This window comes from Mobula hypostoma, chromosome X1 (assembly GCF_963921235.1).
Source record: "Mobula hypostoma chromosome X1, sMobHyp1.1, whole genome shotgun sequence".
Taxonomy (NCBI): Eukaryota; Metazoa; Chordata; class Chondrichthyes; order Myliobatiformes; family Myliobatidae; genus Mobula; species Mobula hypostoma.
This window is the reverse complement of record NC_086128.1, coordinates 23,472,127-23,493,765: the sequence shown is the minus strand read 5'-3', so window position 1 is coordinate 23,493,765 and position 21,639 is coordinate 23,472,127. Positions and strand designations below refer to the sequence as shown.

Below are 21,639 nucleotides of genomic sequence, written 5' to 3'. Positions count from 1 at the left end.
AAAATGCATCAGGCTTGTTTAGATGTTCCTTTGCAAACTTCTGACGCTGAATTTTGTGGTGAGGACGCAGGAAAGGTTTTCTTCTGATGATTCTTCCATGAAGGTCATATCTGTGCAGGTGTCGCTGCACAGTAGAACAGTGCACCACCACTCCAGAGTCTGCTAAATCTTCCTGAAGGTCTTTTGCAGCCAAACAAGGGTTTTGATTTGCCTTTCTAGCAATCCTACGAGCAGTTCTCTCAGAAAGTTTTCTTGGTCTTCCAGACCTCAACTTGACCTCCACCATTCCTGTTAACTGCCATTTCTTAATTACATTATGAACTGAGGAAACGGCTACCTGAAAATGCTTTGCTATCTCCTTATAGCCTTCTCCTGCTTTGTGGGCATCATTTATTTTAATTTTCAGAGTGCAGAGTGCTAGGCAGCTGCTTAGAGGAGCCCATGGCTGCTGATTGTTGGGACAAGGTTTGAGGAGTCCGGGTATTTACAAAGCTTTGAAATTTGCATCACCTGGCCTTTCCTCACAATGACTGTGAACAAGCCATAGCCCTAACAAGCTAATTAAGGTCTGAGACCTTGGTAAAAGTTATCTGAGAGCTCAAACCTCTTGGGGTGCCCAAACTTTTGCATAGTGCTCCTTTCCTTTTTTTTCCAATCTAAAATTGTACAAAACAAAAATAATACACTAATCCTGCTTAAAACGTTGAAAAGAATGTTTCATCTTTAACTTTATGACTTTTGGAGATCAGTTCATCTTCTACTCACTTAACTATTCACAGTAACAGTAATTTTGACCAGGGGTGCCCAAACTTTTCCATGCCACGGTAATTCATGGTCTACACCACTTCAGCATTAAGGCAGGTGCTGTGACTCAACATACGGCTTTATACAGAAAATGCATCTGCTTGCAAAGCTGTGCTTTTAAGTTCAAGCTGATTACTGCTTGCCATTTATATTTTAAGAACTGAAGACTAGTTCCTGTTTAGGACCAGAAGCTAAGCAATAAATATTAGTTGGAAACAAGAGAAAATCTGCAGTTCTGGAATTCTGAGCAACACACAAAATTTCGGGCCAAAACCCTTTGAAAGGATGGGAGAAAAAAAGCTGAGGAATAGATTTAAAAGGTGGGGGGAGGGGAGAGAGAAACACAAGGTGATAGGTGAAACCTGGAGGGGGAAGAATGAAGTAAAGATCTGGGAAGTAAACTAGTAGAAGAGACAGAAGGCCATGGAAGAAAGAAAAGAGGGGAGGAGCACCAGAGAGAGCCAATGGGCTGGCAAAGAGATTAGGTGAGAGATTGAAAAGGGGATGGGAAGTGGTGAAGTGGGGGTGGGGGGCATTACTGGAAGTTTGAGATATTGATGTTCATGCCATCAGGTTGGGAGGCTACCCAGACAGAATATAAGGTGTTGATCCTCCAACCTAAGTGTGGCCTCATCACAACAGTGGAGGAGGCCATGGATGGACATATCAGAATGGGAATGGGAAGTGGAATTAAAATGGGTGGCCACTGGGAGATCCCGCTTTTTCTGGCAGAAAAAGCCAGGTGAAGTGGTCTCCCAATCTATGTCAGATCTCACCGATATACAGGAGGCCATACCGGGAGCACTGAAGGAAGTATATGACTCCTACAGACTCCCACTTGCTTCAAACAAAAGGGGTAGCCATGGGCACTTGCATGGGTCCCAGCTATGCCTGCTTGTTTGTTAGCTACATGGAACAGTCTATGTTCTAAGCCTACACTGGTGACTGTCCCACACTTTTCCTATGCTACGTCGACGACTGCATTGGTGCTGCTTCCTGCACCCGTGCTGAACTCATCAACTTCATCCACTTTGTCTCCAACTTCCATCCTCAAATCCACCTGGTCCATTTCCCACACCTCCCTCCCCTTTCTTGATCTCACTGTCTCCATCTCCAGAGACAGTTTATCCATTGATGTCTATTATAAACCCACAGACTCTCACAGCCACCTGGGCTATACCTTGTCCCACCCTGTTACTTGTAAAAACGCCATCCCTTCTCTCAATTCCTCCATCTCTGCCGCATCTGCTCTCAGGCTGAGGCTTTTCATTTCCAGAACAAAGGAGATATCCTCCTTTTCAAAGAAAGGGGCTTCCCTTCCTGCACCATCAATGCTGTCCTCAACTGCATCTCTTCCACTTCACGCACAACTGCTCTTACCCCATCCTCCTGTCACCCTACCAGGGATAGGGTTCCTCTTGTTCTCACTTACCACCCCACCAGACTGCACGTCCATAATTCCTGAAACTTCTGTCATCTCCGACAGGATCCCACCACCAAGCACGTCTTTCCCTCCACCCCTCCCCCCCACTTTCTGCTTTCCGCAGGGATTGCTCCCTATGCGACTCCCTCGTCCATTCACCACTCCCCACTGATCTCCCTCCCAACATTTATCTTTGCAAGTGAAGCAAGTGCTCCACCTGCCCCTACACCTCGTCCTTCACTACCATTCAGAGCTCTAAACAGTTCTGAGGTGGCTCTTCACTTCTGAGTCTGTTAGGGTCATATACTGTGTCCAGTGCTCCCAGCGTGGCCTCTGGTGTATCAGTGAGACCTAATGTAGCTTGGGAGACCATTTCGCCGAGCACCTACGCTCTGTCCGCCAGAAAAAGTGGGATCTCCCAGTGGCCACCCATTTTAATTCCACCTTATCTCCTTGCCTGCCCATCACCTCCCTCTGGTGCTCCTCCCCCTTTTTCTTTCTTTCATACCCTTCTGTCTCTTTCACCAAACAACTTCCCAGATCTTTGCTTCATCCCACTCCCTCCAGGTTTCACCTATCACCTTGTGTTTCTCTTTAAATTTACTCCTCAGCTTTTTTTCTCCAGTCCTGCCAAAGGGTTTCGGACTGAAACGTCAACTGTACTTTTTTCCATAGATGCTGTCTGGCCTGCTGCATTCTGCCAATATTAGTTGGAAGTTTAATATACAACTGTTTGATCCTTATAAGTGGCAACTGTTGTGTTTAGAAAGCTAAGCCTGGCAAAACAAAAAGGCCCCCTGGCCCAGAAAGTGTATATCCATCACAGATAGCGGGCATATTTAAGCCTCTGGTGGAGCTTGCTGAATCTATAAACCTCTTATTTTACAGATGTGCGTTGAGTGTCAGAAAGCTGACCTGTGGGTCTACCTAGCAGAGTGTAACAGTAAGTATCACAGCTCCATCATGTGTCTTCCTTTGGGATACTGAATGAAGTGCAGTAGCTTCTGGTGTCCACTTGTTGGGCTCTCCGAATAACAACTGAAGGGTTAATGGCAGGATGGGGGACACAGGCGAGGAACATTCCGAGTCAGGGAGAGAGACTACTGAGAGAGAGAGTGTGAGTTGCGGAAAATGAATTCACCTCATTGAGAACTCTCACATCCAGAGAGAGGTGGAAAGGCTGGTGTTGAGATATAACTTCCCTTGACTCCAGCCCAGAAGTAAAAGGCATGAAGTTAGCAGAGAGGGTCATCTAGTGAGAAGATTCATTTACGCAGAGGGTTAAGGAGCTTTGGAACTCTCCACTTCAGAGAGCTGCTCATCCCATTCATTCATTCAAAGCTAAGATTGAAAGGTGAGACAGAAGAGACTGTAGATAATGGAGTCTGGAGCAGCACATCATCTGTGAGGAGATCTCAGCAGGTCAGGCAGCATCTGAGGAGAGGAATGGAGCCAATGGAGTCAATGTTCTGGGTTGAGACCCTTCATCTGGAATGAAAGAGTAGAGGGGGGATGCCAGAGTAAAGAGGTGAGCAGAAGAGGTGGCAGGTTATGGGTGGATCCAGGTGAGGAGGAGGATGGGGAGATGGAGGAGGGGAGAGTGGGAATAACAACAGAGGCTGGAAGTGAGAGGTGGGGTTAAAAAGGGCTGCAGATGACGGTATCTGACCTAGAACATGGAACCATGTGGGCTGGGCAGATGGGAACAGTGGGAGAAGGGAAGGAACAGGGTGATGGGGGCTGGAATGGGTGTAGGAGGAACTGGGTAGATCAGGGGGAGACAGAAAAGGGACAGAAGGGGAGCAGTTTACCTGAAGTTGGAGAATTCATTGTTTCTGTCATCAGGCTGTAGAACACCTGGGGGAAAATGAGGTGTTGTTCCTCTAGTTTGTGTTTAACCTCACCCTGGCAGTGGAGAGGCCAAGGTCAGACAGGTCAGTTTGGGAATGGGGAGAACAACTAATAGCTGGAAACCAGGAGCTCCAGATGGCCATGGCAGGTGGAGCAAAGGTGCTCAGTGAAGTGGTCACCAAGTCTGTTTTTGGTCTCACCAACTTCAAGTAATCCATCCCAGCCCCCATTTCCATGTTCTTTTCCCCACCTCCATGCACCCTCCCACTGGGTCCCCTCCCCCACCCACTCCATCTGTCCGTCACCCACACACCCCTCCCACTGGGTCCCCTCCCACACCCACTCCATCTGTCCATCACCCACACACCCCTCCCACTGGGTCCCCTCCCCCACCCACCCCAGCTGTCCGTCACCCACACACCCCTCCCACTGGGTCCCCTCCCCCACCCACTCCATCTGTCCATCACCCACACACCCCTCCCACTGGGTCCCCTCCCCCACCCACCCCAGCTGTCCGTCACCCACACACCCCTCCCACTGGGTCCCCTCCCCCACCCACTCCATCTGTCCATCACCCACACACCCCTCCCACTGGGTCCCCTCCCCCACCCACCCCAGCTGTCCGTCACCCACACACTCCTCCCACTGGGTCCCTTCCCCCACCCACTCCATCTGTCCCTCACACACACACACCCCTCCCACTGGGTTCCCTCCCCCACCCCACCTGTCCGTCACCCACACACTCCTCACACTGGGTCCCCTCCTCCACCCACCCCACCTGTCCGTCAACCACACACTCCTCCCACTGGGTTCCCTCCCCCACCCACCCCAGCTGTCCGTCAACCACACACTCCTCCCACTGGGTTCCCTCCCCCACCCACTCCATCTGTCCGTCACCCACACACCCCTCCCACTGGGTCCCCTCCCACACCCACTCCATCTGTCTGTCACCCACACACTCCTCCCACTGGGTCCCCTCCCCCACCCACTCCATCTGTCCGTCACCCACACACCCCTCCCACTGGGACCCCTCCCCCACCCACTCCATCTGTCTGTCACCCACACACTCCTCCCACTGGGTCCCCTCCCCCACACACTCCATCTGTCCATCACCCACACACTCCTCCCACTGGGTCCCCTCCCCCACCCACTCCATCTGTCCGTCACCCACACACCCCTCCCACTGGGTCCCCTCCCCCACCCACTCCATCTGTCCGTCACCCACACACCCCTCCCACGGGGTCGCCTCCCCCACCCACGCCATCTGTCCGTCACCTATACACCCTCCCACTGGGTCCCCTCCCCCACCCACTCCATCTGTCCGTCACCCACACACCCTCCCCTGGGTTCTCTCCCCCACCCACTCCAACTGTCCGTCACCCACACACTCCTCCCACTGGGTCCCCTCCCCCACACACTCCATCTGTCCATCAGCCACACACTCCTCCCACTGGGTCCCCTCCCCCACCCACTCCATCTGTCCGTCACCCACACACCCCTCCCACTGGGTCCCCTCCCCCACCCACTCCATCTGTCTGTCACCCACACACCCCTCCCACTGGGTCCCCTCCCCCACCCACTCCATCTGTCCGTCACCCACACACCACTCCCACTGGGTCCCCTCCCACTGGGTCCCCTCCCACACCCACTCCATCTGTCTGTCACCCACACACCCCTCCCACTGGGTCCCCTCCCCCACCCACTCCATCTGTCCGTCACCCACACACTCCTCCCACTGGGTCCCCTCCCCCACCCACTCCATCTGTCCGTCACCCACACACTCCTCCCACTGGGTCCCCTCCCCCACACACTCCATCTGTCCATCACCCACACACTCCTCCCACTGGGTCCCCTCCCCCACCCACTCCATCTGTCCGTCACCCACACACCCCTCCCACTGGGTCCCCTCCCCCACCCACTCCATCTGTCCGTCACCCACACACTCCTCCCACTGGGTCCCCTCCCCCACACACTCCATCTGTCCATCACCCACACACTCCTCCCACTGGGTCCCCTCCCCCACCCACTCCATCTGTCCGTCACCCACACACCCCTCCCACTGGGTCCCCTCCCCCACCCACTCCATCTGTCCGTCACCCACACACCCCTCCCACGGGGTCCCCTCCCCCACCCAGGCCATCTGTCCGTCACCCATACACCCTCCCACTGGGTCCCCTCCCCCACCCACTCCATCTGTCCGTCACCCATACACCCCTCCCCTGGGTCCTCTCCCCCACCCACTCCACCTGTCCATCATCCACACACCCCTCCCACTGGGTCCCCTCCCCCATCCGCTCCATCTGTCCGTCACCCACACACCCCTCCCACTGGGTCTCCTCCCCCACCCACTCCATCTGTCCGTCACCCACACACCCCTCCCACTGGGTCCCCTCCCCCACCCACTCCATCTGTCCATCACCCACACACCCCTCCCACGGCGTTCACTCTCCCCACTCACTCCATCTGTCCATCACCCACACACCCCTCCCACTGGGTCCCCTCCCCCACCCACTCCATCTGTCCATCACCCACACACCCCTCCCACTGGGTCCCCTCCCCCACCCACTCCATCTGTCCGTCACGCACACACCCCTCCCACTGGGTCCCCTCCCCCACTCACTCCATCTGTCCGTCACCCACACACCCCACCCACTGGGTCCCCTCCCCCACCCACTCCATCTGTCCATCACCCATACACCCCTCCGACTGGGTCCCCTCCCTCCACCCACTCCATCTGTCCATCACCCACACACCCCTCCCACTGGGTCCCCTCCCCCACCCACTCCATCTGTCTGTCACCCACACTCCCCTCCCATGGGGTCCCCTCCCCCCACTGGTCCCATCTGCCCTCCCCACCTTATTACTTGGTTCTGTGCTGCACCTTCTTCTCCAATCAGAGCCACCATTTGCAGCCCTTTGCCACCTCCATCTCTCACCTCCCAGCCTCTGTCACTATCTCCACTCTTCCATCCTCCATCTGTTATGCTCCCTCCTCACCTAGATCCCCTCCCACAGATTATGCGTTGCTCCAGACAGGAAGGTGTTGTTCTGCTCTGATGTTGCTGAATGACGGCGCAGACTACCAGGTGGACTATTCCTGCTACCTGTTTTCTATGTCAGACCACTAGATCAAAAGATATGGGAGCAGAATGATGCCATTCTGCCCATTGAATCTGCTCTGCCATTCCATCATGGCTGATTTATTATCTCTCTCAATCCCATTCTCCTGCCTTCTCCCTGTAACCTTTGACACCCCGGCTAATCAAGGAACTATCAACCTCCGCTCTTAATATACCCAGTGACTCGGCCTCCACAGCTGTCTGTAGCAATAAATTCCACAGATTCACCACACGCTGGCAAAAAATTAATCCTCATCTCTGTTCTAATGAGATGACCCTCTATTCTGAGGCTGTGTCCTCTGGTCTTAGACTCACCCACTATAGAAAACATCCTCTCCACATCCGCTCTATCTAGAACTGTCAATATTTAATAGACTTCAATGAGATTCCCCCATCATTGCCTTAAACTCCAGCAAGTACAGGCCCAGAGCCGTCAAACGCTCCTCATGTATTTTAACAGTTTCATTCCAAGAATCATTCTCGTTAACTTCCTTTGAACCCTCTCCAATGTCAGCACATCCTTTCTCAGATAAAGGGCCCAGAACTGCTCACAATACTCCAGGTGAGGCCTCATAAAGCCTCAATATTACATCCTTGCTTTTATAATCTAGTCCTCTTGAAATGAATGTGAACATTGCATTTGCCCTCCTCACCACTGACTCAACCTGCAAATTTACCTTTAGGGAATCCTGCACGAGGTCTCCCAAGTCCCTTTAAACCTCAATTTTTTGAATTTTCTCTCTATTTAGCAAATAGTCTGCCCTTCTATTTCTTCTAGCAAATGCATGACCATACATTTCCCCACACTATATTCTATCTGCCACTTCTTTGGCCATTCTCTTCAGTCTGTCTCACTCTTTCCACAGAATCCCTGCTTCCTCCACCTATCTTTGTATTGTCCACAAACGTGGCAAAAAAGAGCCGTCAATTCTGTCATCCAAATCATTGACATATAACGTAAAAAGCAGTGGTCCCAACACAGACCCCTGTGGAACACCACTAGTCACCAGCAGCCAATCAGAAAAAGCTCCCTTTATTCCCACTCTTTACCTCCTGCAAATTAGCCAATGGTCTGTCCATGCTAGTATCTTTCAAACCATGGGCTCTTATCTTGTTAAACAGCCTCATGTGCAGCACTTTGTCAAAGGCCTCTTGAAAATCCAAGTACTGTCCTCTATTTCCTCAAAGAATTCCAATAGCTTTGTTAAGCAAGATTTCCCCTTAAGGAAACCATACTGACTTGGGCCTATTTTATCATGTGCCTCCAAGTACCCCGAAACCTCATCCTTAATAATAGATTCTAACATCTTAACAACTACTGAAGTCAGGCTTACTGTTCTATAATTTCCTCTCTTTGGCCTCCCTCCCTTCTTAAAGCATGGAGTGTCATTTGCAATTTTCCAGACCTACAAATGCCTCCACAATTCCTTCAGCTACCTCTTTCAGAACCCTGGGGTGTAGTCCATGTGGTCCAGGTGACTTGTCTACCATCAGACCTTTCAACTTCCCAAGCACCTTCTCCTAGTAATAGCAATTGCACTTACTTCTGCGCCCTGACACTCTCGAACTTTTGTAACACTGCTCGTGTCTTCCACAGTGAAGACCGATGCAAAATACTTATTAAGTTCATCTGCCATTTCTTTATCCCCCATTACTATCTCTCCAGCATTATTTTTCAGTGGTCCAATATCCACTCTAACCTCTCCTTTACTCTTTATGCATCTGAAAAACAATTGGTATCCTCTTTTACCTCAATGGCTAGATTACTTTCATATTTCATCACTTCTTGTTCCTTACTTAGTTGCCTTCTGTTGGTTTTTAAATGCTTCCCAAAACTCTAACTTCCTAGTAATTTCTGCTATATTATATGCCCTCTCTTTTGCTTTTATGCTGTCTTTATCTTTCCTTGTTAGCCACAGTTGTTTCATTCTCCTATTAGAATATTTCTTCTTTGGAATGTACCCATCCTGCGCTTTCCAAATTGCTCCCAGAAACACCAGCTATTTTTGTTCTGTCATCATCTCGGCTAGTGTCCCTAGTGCCCGACCCTCTTGAGCCACTGGCATTCTGACATGCTGAGGAAACGTCCTCTCTCCATGTAGTTTGTGTTCTGTGAGCCATACTGTACTTCTGCAGTGCATTTTGTAGACGGCACAGACTGTGCGCTGTTTAGGGCAGTGAATGGGGTGCCAATCAAACAGGCTGATTTGCCCTAGGTGGTGTCAAGCATCTTCACACTTGTTGGACCCACACTCACCCAGGCAAATAGGAAGTGTTCCACCTCACTCCTGACTTGTACCTTTTATAGATTGTGACAAGGTTTTGCGGTCATAAACGCAAGAGTTTCTGCAGATGTTGGAACTGCAGAGCAACGCACCTAAAGTGCTGGAGGAACTATCAAATGATAGAAAAATGAAGAGCAATATAGGGAGGAAGGGTAAGCTTAAACTTAGAGTAGGTTAAAAGTTCAGCACAACATAATGGTCCAAAGTGCCTGTACTGTGCTGTCATGTTCTAAAAAAACTCAACAGGTCGGGCAGCATCTATGGAGAGGAATAAACAGTTGCTGTTTTGGGCTGAGACCCATCAGGAGAGGATGGTGACAAGGTTTTGGAGTGCCACTCATCAAACGATTTACAGTTATATAGCTGATCCAGTTGAGTTTCTGGTCAGTGGTGAATCCCAGGACACCGGGGGATTGGCAATGGCAATGCCACTGAACGCCAAGAGTAGGTGATTAGACTCTCTTATTAGAGATGGTCATTGCCTAGAACTTTTGTGAAGTTAACGTTACGTGCCGCTTATCAGCCGATCCATCGTACTTTGCTTTCATTTACCTCAGAGAGACTTGAGCCTGAATGTAGTGACTTTGCAATTCTCAAGGTGCCAGCAACAGTGAGGCATAGTCACACAGTTGTGTTTGTTCTCTGTTTCGTAGAAGGTGTTTTGAGAGTATTAACGTGTAGTGGCCTACTTGAACACCTTCGTCCAGAGCAGATCTTTGTAACTGTGCACGATGCTGTTGTCCACTTGGAGCAAGTCAAGGTAACAATCTTTTTCAAAAGTGATTTTCTCCTGCTTTAGTCTCCAGAGATTAAACCATCTGAAAACATTCCACAGACATTCCCACAGCTGGTTGAGTCCAGAATTCAATTTGGATTTTAGTCCGCCTAAGGTCAGAGCTGCAACTCAGTCACTGAACTTTAACTTCTTTCTGACCAGAAAAAAAGATGTAGTTGGCCTGAGGAATTTAGTATTCAGTGAGGGATGACCATGGCACTCATAACAAAGGTGAAAGCAGGAGATGATAACGAACTATCAAGACACATGAAACTGACAGCAGCTTTATTATAATTGTAAAACAAGATCAGGAAAAGTAAATTTGGGCCCATGAGAATCATATACAGTAGCATAAAGCATACCCTTCAGCTGACCATCGACCACCCATTCACACTAATCCCATCTCCCCGATTCCCATCAACTCCTCCTCCCCCACTGCTGATTCTACCCCTCGCCCACACACTAGGGATTATTTACAGCAGCCAATTAACCCATTCACCTGCATGCCTTTGGGATAAAACCAGAGCACCCAGGAGAAGCCCACAGAGTCATAGGGAGAACATGCAAACTCCACACAGGCAGCCCCTGAGATCGGGATTGATTCCGGATCTTTGGAGCTGTTAGGCAATGGCTCTACCTGCTGTGGCACTGCGGCGCCTCTTACTGGCAGGGACAGTAGAGATTGTTTTGTGGTACAAGGCAATGGGTGAGACAGCAAACAAATAAGGCTGGCATTCTGAATCTGGTAGCAGCAAGGATCTGTGATTGAACCTTAGAGGGCTATAATTCTTGATTTAGAAGAATGGTCAGTGTAATTTATCTAAATTCATTCACAACACTACGGTTCAAAGGTTCATTTATCATCAAAGTAGGTATCCCTATACAACTCTGAGATTCTTCTTCTCCAGATAGCCATGAAACAAAGAAAGGACATGGAAGTTGTTCAGAGAGAATCAAACACAACCTCCCCCCACACACACACAAAAAGAACGGCACCCTGATCATCAACTCCCAACCCCCTCTCTCCCTGCACAAAACAGAACAAGTACATTGACCCCCAAACTCCCCCCTCACACAAAAACTAACAGAATGCAATAAGAACCTCAACTCCCAAATCCATTCCCTCACACAACAAAACAGAACCAGATGATAAAGTAATTCTGACATGGGTGAAAGTATTGTACAAGAGGGTATCTAGTGGAATAGAATGTGATTAAATGAGAAACTAACCACTTAGATAAATAAAGGAGGACATTTTTCCAATAGTGAGGGACTGATAAACTTTAGGGCTCAGAGGAACTTGGGTGTCCTTTGTACAGAAATTACAGAAGATTAACATGTAGGTCCAGCAGGAAATTAGGGAAGCAAATAATATCTTAGATGTTGTTACAAGGCAGTATAAGAAGAAAGGAGCCTTTCTGTAATTATATGGGGCCTTACTGAGACCACACCTGGAGTACTGTGTGCTTAGATGTACACAGTACAGGTTCACCTGACTGACTCTTGTGATGAATTGATTGTCCAAGCAGGAGAAATTGAGTTTCCTAGAGTTTGGAAGACTAAGAGGTGTTCTTATTTAAACATATAACTCAAGAAATTCTCAGCAGCAGCTCCACTGTTTATCTACCCACTTAACCAATACAGATTCCTTCATTAGAGCTACCTTGTGGAGGCCATCCTGAACCTTTCTGATGAGGCCTATATTGAGCACAAGGCTATTGGCAGAATGTACTTGTAGGAATACTGACAGATGACAATCGCTTAGCTGGCTGTCAAAACAATGGTGTAGAACACGTGTAAATCCAGAGTTGATTCAAAGCTAATTTCCTGCTGGGCCTACATGTTAGCTTTCTGCATTTCAACAATTACCTGTCAAAATTAAAACACTTAAGTATTTCAAAACAATTAAAGTTAATTAATTGGAAAGACATTAAGTTCCCTCATACTTACCAGTTCTCCTGCAGCCATTCCTCTCCCTTGAAATGAACAATTGCCGTTCCTAGCGCATGTTCTACAGACCGACTTCTTCAGTGTTAATTATGGGAACATGTTGCTGTAGTCTACAATGACTCCAATCACAGAGTGTGGTCATCAAAGTTGCAGTGAACACAGATCAGAAAGCATTTGACTTCTAGGCAGGTGCTGGAATCTCAGGTCCCTTACAGAGGGAAGTGTTGGCAGCTCCACAAGGAGCTTGATACTGTAAGGTAGATGCTGGGAGGGTGTTTCCAGGAGAATCTGGAATTAGGGGAAAAGGTTTTCAGAATAAGCTATCATCCATTTGACTGTGAGGTGAGGACGAATGTTTATACTCAAAAGGCTTATGCATTGTTTGAGTTCTGTGTCCCAGGGAATTGTGGGTTCTTGGGGGTTGAGTTCATTCAAGGCGGAGATTGATTGATTTCCATTTTATCCAAATAGGATCAGAGTATTGGCCAAAAGGTTAGCTGTCAAGATGGAACCTCAACCATAATCTTATTGAATGCCACAGGGCCTATTCCTGCTTCGCTTTTGTATTCATTGTCACCACACTGTAGTGTGGATGTGAAGGTCCTGGAGAGGGTGCAGGAGAAATTCCAGGGATGTGGATTTTAGCTCCAAGAGCTAAAAGACCTTGGAGAAGCTTGGATTGCTCTCCTTGGAGTGAGGATGGTTGAGGGGATATTTGTGCCGGATCATAACAGGTTTAGATAGGATTTACAAGGAAAAGGTGTTCTCATTAGCAAGGACTTAGGTTTTGGACAAGAGACAGGGACTGGCGGAGAGGGGTGTGAGGAAGAACTGTCTTTACACAGTGAGTGGTGGTTACTTGTGCCTCCTAGAGTGCAAAGAAAGATTATCAATAATTTTCAAAGGAAATCTCATTGACACTCAGAGAAATACACCTGCTGTGATTTCGGGGTAGGGCTGGAGAATGGCACTGAGTGGATTTGCTTAGATATCTGGCATAGACGTAATAGGCCAAGTAGCTTCTTTCTGTGTTATAATGACTCTGTATCTGCAGATTTTAGAGTCATAAAGGCATACAGCACAGAATTAGGCCCTTCGGCCCACTATATCCATGCCAATCATTGTACATTAACCCCAATTGTCCCCATTTGGGCCGTATTTTTCTAAAGCCTTAAGGACCTGGTACAATGTATCCCAATAAAGAGAGATTCACTTGAAGGGTCACATAAGGGCATAAGTAGCTCACTCCACAGAGCGTGATGACTAAAACCTCAGGTAGCATTGACTCGTCTAGACTTTACTTCTGCAGATCAAATAATCCATATCTGTCTAATCAGTGGTCAGTGCTACAAAATATACAGAACGTGCCCAGCCAGCTGGCTCTAAGGTTTACCTGGATGACACTTGAAATCTAGTCATGAATTCTCTGGAAATCCTAGGGGAGTAACTTTGACTAAACCTCCTCCAATATCCCCACCACCCTCAGTGAGACTTGATCAGCCTGCCCACTCATATTAAACCTGCTTTTGGTTTCCATTGACCATTAGGCAACATTTATAATCCCGTTAGCTTTTATCTGAGAGTGTTATGTTAAAGCTAGCTATTCCTGATGTCTGGACATTAAGATCACTGAGTCATAGAGTCATACTGTAGACACAAAGCCTAGATCGATTGGTACAAGGATATAGATGACAACACAGATACAGCACAGAAACAGGCCCTTCAGCCCAATTCATCCATGCTAACCATGGTGCCCATCAAGCCAGTCTGAATTGCCTGCATTTGCCCCTCAAAATCTTTCTTATGCATGGGCCTGTTCAAGTGTCTTTTTAATGTTATTATTATACCTGCATCAACCACTTACTCTGGCAGTTCATTCAATATAATCACCACCCTGTGTGTGAAGAAGTTGTCCCTCAGATCCTTTATAAAGCTTTCCCCTCTTACCATAGCCCTGTGCCCTCTAGTTTTTGACTCTGTCTCTGGGGAAAAGACCTTATGACCATGGCACCTCTATAAGGTCACCCTCATTCTCCTACATTCTAAAGAATAAAATCCTAACCTGGCCAACTTCTCCCTTTAGCCCTGCCAACATCCTTGTAAATCTCTGCATTCTTTCCAGTTAAATCACAATTTTCCTATAACACAGCAGCCAAGACTGCTGCATACACAATACTCCAATTGCAGCCTCTATTCTGGCCACATCCCACTAGACCATGTAATTCATCCTTGAGGGTGGATAAAAAAAATACTGTTCAGTAATCCAGCCCTCAGAGAAAGCAGATTCTCTGTCTACTTCCCAAAGTGTTGTCCTCTCCAATATCTTGTAGGCAGAGTTCAGCTCATTTAAATGGAACCTTGAAAGAATAACAGGAAATTTAAATTTTGAGTAAATTGGTACCCAGTATGACAGATGATAGGGACATGAGGATATTATTCATCACCTTGAATTAACCACCATCTACCCCCATCTGTCCTGACATGAATAATTCCCCAGCCAGAAAAGAGTTTAGAAAGTTTCTATTGACCTGTCATGTCAGAAGCATTTTAGCGGGAGGTTTGTGCAAGGAAGCTATTCCAGACATCAGGCTGGATAGAGCTTTAAGATTATGCCCTCTTGTTGTGGGCTCACCCCACCATGCAAATTAAACAAATGGCAGTGGAAGTTTAAGGGAGATTCTTTAAAGGAATAATTCCAAGACATGAAAGCTGATCTGTGACAAAATGCGAACGGAGCCTCTGGCCGTTTTCACTTGGGTGAAGTGAAAGTGAAAGTTCCCAGAAAGTGGAGCCACAGGTAGACAGAGTGATGAAAAAGATGTTTGGCATGCTGACATCCATCAGTCAGGGCACTAAGTATAGAAGTTGGGATGTCATGCTACAGTTGTACAAGACATTCACGAAGCTGTACTTGGTGTATTGTGTTCAGTTTTGGTCACCCTGCTACAGGAAAGATGCCACTAAGCTGGAAAGATTGCAGAGGGGATTTACGAGGATGTTGCAGGGACTCGAGGGACCGAGTTACAGAGAAAGGTTGAGCAGGTTGGGACTTCATTGGAACATAGGAGAACAAGGGTGACCTTATAGAGGTGTATAAAATCATTTGGGGGTCTGGTTAGGGTGAATGCACACAGTCTTTTTCCCGGGGTTGGGGAATCAAGAACTAGAGGGTGTAGGTTTAAGGTGAAAAGTAAAGATTTAATAGGAAGCTGAGGGGCAAATTTTTCACACAGAGGATGGTACGCATAAGAAATAAGCTGCCAGTGAAAGCGGTAGAGGCAGGTACTTAGACAGGTACACTACATGGATTGGAAATGCTTAGAGGAGTATGAGCCAAACACATGTAAATGGGACTAACTGAGATGGGGACGTTGGTCTGCAGGGACCAGTTGCCCTGCGCTGTGTGGCTCCAAAGCCATTCAAGTCGGACGTGCTACTTCCGTGGTTAATGGAAGGAATGCCCTCATCAAATATAATTCACTTCAGATGCAGGTGCAGTTGCTGAGAACAAGGAGACTTGTGGATGCGGTTGCTGAGAATTAAGAGCCAGGTACGGGTGAGGTTACTGAAAGTGAAGAGTCAACCATGAGCTACCTGTAACGATGATGATTCCCAAGCAGCTACTGAGTGACTCAAAAACACAGAAGAAAATGTTGGAAACATTCAGCAGGTCAGGCAGCATCTGCTGGGAGAGAAAAAGAGTTCACAGAAGAGTTCTGATGAAGCGGCAACATTGACTCTCTTTCCCTCCATAGACACTGCCCGACATAGTGAGTGTTTCCATAATTTCCTTTTTAATTTTGAGTTATCTGACCATTTTGCTGTACAACTTTGCAGCAAGTGTGCAATAAAAAGATATGCAAGCCAAGTGCTTCTCATCCTGCAAGTTTCCTTGAGGCGCAAATCTGCATTCAATATTGGGAAGGGTTGGGGGTGGTGATTAATACCCGCGCAAAGCTCCAATTGACCTCCACTCCTTGCGTTGCATTGTGTCATCCACTGGCTGAAGGTTGCATTTTTGTGTAAGCTTTCCCACTGCAGTCCTCATCCATGGAGCTTGAAATTGTGATGAATCAACTACCCCAATTGTGGGTTACCGCATTACACAGAGATTTTGGATGGAGCAGACAAGAAGGGCCAAATTGCTCGTTCTATTCAATGCTTTCCTACATTTCTGTGGTCCCTTTCTATAAGGAAGCTGGAAACTTGAGACCCTTCCTTGCTTTCCCCCATAAACTTCTTCTACAACTTAAATGTTTCCCTGTTCCCAGCATTACCTGTTACCTTCACCTCCACCAAGCAGAGGCTACATTACTTTGTGGAATCGGTCTCCACCGGTACACAAGTGCACCCAACATTTAATTCACCTTTACAGCTGCCTCCCTATTCTTGCAATGCTTGGTCGGTCATTGTGCCTGGGTCTTCTCTCTCCTGCTGGACTCTGGAGCCAACTTGTAGTGTAACAGAGACGCAGAGAGGTACACCGAGAAAGCAGAGGAAGAGTTAAGTGGAGGTGGAGAGGGAAACAGTAAATTGCAACAATGGACCATTCCTCCTGCTATAACTAGTAAAGGCATCCGTTAATCTTGCTAGACCATGGATCTGAGCCTGGAAAGTCTTCACTCTCCAGGGTGCAGGCCTGGGCAAGGTTGTATGGAAGACTGGCAGTTGCCCATGCTGCAAGTCTCCCCTCTCCATGACAGCGATGTTGTCCAAGGGAAGGGCAAGGGCCGATACAGCTCAGCACCAGTGTCGTGGCAGAGCACTGTGTGGTTACGTGCCTTGCTCAAGGACACAACACACTGCCTCAGCTGGGGCTCGAACTCACGACCTTCAGGTCACTAGTCGAATGCCTTAACCACTTGATCACGTGCTATAACTAGCAAATGAAATTATCCAGTTCTTTTCCTTTCTCAGATCCTCTGTAAACTAAACTTTACCAGAAATTGTAACTGCTCTTGTTATGCTTGAGTAATACCGCAAGACATTAAGGTATATACTGTATGTGATTGTTTTTCTCTTTTTAGGAAGCTTCATCACAGAAAAGCACAACAATTTGGGTATGAAATCTTCCCGTGGACTTTCAGTTCATTTACCGATTAAACCAAGCACTTAAAGGACATTCACAACGTCCTGTATGACCAGGATTAGCTTTCAAGGATGCTTGAAAAAAAGCAAATAGATTCTGTTCAAGCTGGGACTCAGAGTGAGACTTATGTTATGATGTAAAATGTGCAGTATTTTGCTAATGGAATGCAGTTACAGATTAAGCTGTGTAACGTAGTTTTTTAGGGACTGTGTCAAAATGGTTACCCAAAGCAAATGATTGTTAAGTTCAAGCTAAAGGTCACATTTAACAAAGCAGGTAGCCAACTTCAACCCCTCCTGCCAATATTTATCAAGATTTAATCCAGATGGAATTCTATTGCCACTGGGAATGCCTGAGATTAGTTAATGAGACATAGACTGGTTCATTAAAGGGCTACCGGTTTCATGGAGCGCTTGGCAAACAATAGAATTGATTTGAGTTGGAGGTGAGGAAGTTGGGGTAGAGGAGAGTAGTGTTCTTACCTGCATGGGATTAAGCTGAAATAGATGGACATCAATTTATATCACTAGTGTTGGTCCTTTCTTTTGTATGGTAGGTGTGAATGAATGGACAGTTATTGCTCGTTGCTTCTTGAATTTTTTCTTTAGTTACATTTGAGAATTCATCTGGCTCCATGCATTTTGGAACATGGTCAGACAGGCCAGGATGCCTAGTCTCTGCCAACCTATATCAGGTTACTGAGGGGGCAGCTTGGAGGGAAAATGATGCAGCATTTCTACCCCCTGCTCCCTCCGCAAAGGGGTCTGCTGGGAAGTCCACATACATATGCGTGTGTTTTGAAGTCAACGTGGGGTCAGCTGTGTTGCTCCTGATACTGTAGAGAAAGACCTGGAGGCACTTCAGACCTTTGAGCACATTGCCCCATTCAATTAATGACAGATCTGTAGATCAACTTAAGAAATGAGGGCTGGAGTCACCAACATGTTCCTTGAGACTTAAACCTGTGCCCTCTCCCCACCTCCAGACTCCACTGCCCTTGAAAAAAAACTCTATTCTATCTGTGCCTGTCATAATATTATAAACCTCTACAAGGTCACCACTCAGCTTCCTACGTTCCAGTGAGAATAAACCCAGCCTATCCAATCTCTCCTTGTAAATACAACCCTCCATTCCAGGCAATATCTCTTCCAGTGAATCTCTCCACACTCTCTGTATAGCTTCCATATCCTTCCTGAAGTGTGATGACCAGAATTGTACACAACACTCTCAGTATGGTCTAACCACTATTTTGTAAAGCTGTATTATGACACAACCCTAAGGTCCCTGTCAGTTACTGTGAGTGTCCTACCAAAATCTGACTTCCCAAAGAGCATTATCTCACACTTGTCTGGATTAAATTCAATTTGCCACTCCTCTGTCCAACTTTCTAGCTGACCTATGTCCTGCTGTATCTTTAGACAAACTTCTTTGTGATTTATGACTCCACCAACTTTTGTGTCATCTGCAAACTTGCTAATCAGACCTCCTTCACTCTTATCCAAGTCATTATGTCAAGCCATAAGTGGTCCAGCACAGATCCCTGCAGTATATTACTAGTTACAGACTTCCAGTCAGAAACATATCTCTCTTGGCCTCAGCTCTACTTCCTGCTTGTTTCCCATAAACCAACCATCTGTCATTCTTGGCAACACCCAAAGAACTGGATTTCCTTCCATCATTGATGCTACCCTCATTCACACCTCCTCCATTTCCCGAACATCCGCGCTCACCTCATCTCCCCACTGCCTTAACAGTGATAGAATTCCTTTTGTCCTTACCTACCATCCCATGAGTCTCTACATCTAACACATGATTTTCTGCAAGTTCTGCCATCTCCAAAGGGATCCTACCACCAAACTTATCTTTTCCTCCTCCACTCTCTCTGCCTTCCACAGGGATCACTCCCTCCATGAATCCTTCATCCATTCGTCCCTCCCAGTACTTTTCCCTGAAAGCAGCCTAGGTACTACACCTGCCCATTCACCACTTTCCTCACCTCCATTCAAGGCCCCCAAACAATCCTTCCAGAACAACACTTCACCTGTGAATCTGCTGGGGTTGTCTTTTGTGCCCGGTGGTCCTGATGTAGCCTCCTCTACATAGGTGAGACCTACTGTAAATTGGGGTAGCTGCTTTGTCAAGCACCTCTGCTCCATCTGCCAAAAGCAGAACTTCCCGATGGCCAAGCATTTTTATTCTGATTCCCATTCCCTTTCTGACATGTCGGTTCATGACCTCCTCTTGTGCCACGATGAGACCACCCTCAGGAACTGGAGCACCACCTTATATTCCATCTGGGTAACCTCCAGCCTGATGAATGAATATTGATTTCTTATTCTGGTAAAAAAAAAGTTTCCCTCCCCCTCCCCGTCCCCTCTTCTTCTATTCCCCACTCTGACCTCTCACCTGCCTATCAGCTCCTCCTGGGTCCCATCCTCCTTCCTTTTCTCCTATGGTCCATTCTTCTCTCCTATCAGATCCCTTCCTCTCCAGCCCTTTACCTTTCCTACCCACCTGGCTTCACCTATCAACTTCTAGCTATCCTCCTTCCCCCCTCCCCACCTCCCCACCTTTTTATTCCAGCATCTTTGACCTTCCCTTCCAGCCCTGAAAGAGAGTCTCGGCCTGAAACATCAACTGTTTATTCATTTCTGTTGCCTGACCTGCTGCGTTCCTCCAGCATTTTGTGTGTGTTGTTTCGGATTTCCAGTATTTGCAGAATCTCCTGCGTTTAAGTTCTGTCATTCTTGTCCTTGAATATAGTCAATGGCTCCACCTCTACAGCTCTCTTGGATAAATTCCAAAGATTCCCATTGACCTGAGAAGAATTTCCTCCATACCTAAGCTCCACCTTAACTGGCTTAGCTTCAAATTCCTTAATCATCTCACTCAACAGTTCAGTTCTGAAATTTCCAGCTGACCCCAGTTCCAACACAGTGAAGTGAGTGGTTGATCCTGCCAAGAGAGAAGGTGGAAGTTGTTTCAGCTAAATACAGATTAGATAATTTTTCCTCCCACAAATAATTTTGAGTAATTTAAGTCCTGATAAGTGGAGAGTATATCAAGTTTTGAGAGAATCAGGTGAACTTTGATCTCTGGTTCCCAAATCTCTCCACTAATGGATTACATTAAGAAATGTTTCCTGATGAGAACTCAGTGTAAGTTTATACCTCCTTATTCAGTACTCCCTCATCAGAGGAAAACATTTTTCTCTCAGTCAACCTTTTCACCTTGATCAGATGGTCAAGCTAATGACCAGGTATCTTGATAAGGCACCTTTCCTCAGTGTGCAGAGACAGGTCACTAGGCTGATATACCAGACTGACCATGAAGTTGTGAGTCCGCTATAGGAAGTGGCCTCAGGAGAACTGGGAGGGCACCAACAAGCTTGGAGCTTTATGCAATGTTAAGGCAACCTAGAGCACAAAGGGGAAGGGTGGAATTGTAAACTGAAAGGTCATATTTATCCGTCAATGCTTAGCTATGACAATGAATTTAAAGTATCTTCAGTTCTACCAGTCATTAATTGTGTCTGATTTACCAATGTGATTTGATTAGAAATTTATGTCTGTTAATAAACAATCATGTGACAAAGGGTTTGGTGGATATCTCTGTTTAACTGAATTTACAAATGGTAGCCACCAATTGGATGGCAGGTACTAATTGCACTGCCTTTCTTTAATTGGCACCATTACCATCTAAAGTATGCAGGCTACCTTCTGCTGACAAGAGACCCGCTGCCACTTATGGGTGTGAGGTCTGGACGAGGGTCAGTGCAAGAGTCTGGAAACATGGCCGCAAAAGTTCAAATAAACAAGGCCCAAAAAATAGAGCCAAAATCAGATACAATTGCATGCACACATTACATGCACACCAAATGGTCTCCTTCCCAGCAGTGCTCAGAGAATTAGTCAATGTTGTCCGTGGGGCAAATGTGTTTGGTCAGTCCTGGGACATCTGTGTTTTGCAACTGGGGTTCCACAGGCAGGTCCCAAGGCACTGGCCCCATATTCTTTGGGATCTCCCCCAATCCACTGATCTCTCCCAATCCCAGATTGGCCCTAACACTCAGGCCACCTTCCCATAATTCCCCAGATTTTTCAAAACAACAGATACCTGGTACCCTCAAGTCTGCCAATGGAGTCCCTGATCTCCAATTCCAGCCTGACCTCTTACTAGCTTGGCAACCACTCCACCTGTCTCTGGGCTGCAGTTCAATCTAGGGCCATCGGCCGTCTCTACCCTGGCAGAGTTGGCCAGGGAACAGGTGGGCACATTCTTACTTGCAAATAAATGTCCAATGCCAGACCAGTGGCACCAAGGTGTTGAGGCACAAGATCCAA

The 21,639-nt window shown here is 47.3% G+C and overlaps 1 protein-coding gene across 2 annotated transcripts in view; it reads left to right on the top strand.

Moving 5' to 3' along the window:
- slc26a10 (solute carrier family 26 member 10) overlaps window positions 1-20,877 on the top strand; it is an 86,313-nt gene extending 65,436 nt beyond the window's left edge. The window contains exons 16-18 of one of the 2 annotated variants that reach the window (XM_063036910.1): window positions 3,116-3,170; window positions 10,136-10,242; window positions 17,235-20,877. In XM_063036910.1, coding sequence (XP_062892980.1) covers window positions 3,116-3,170; window positions 10,136-10,242; window positions 17,235-17,273 — 201 coding nt within the window. In that variant the 3' untranslated portion in view covers window positions 17,274-20,877. The remainder of the gene's footprint in view (window positions 1-3,115; window positions 3,171-10,135; window positions 10,243-17,234) is intronic. The other variant, XM_063036912.1, reaches the window with a different exon arrangement.
- Window positions 20,878-21,639: the final 762 nt, after the last annotated feature.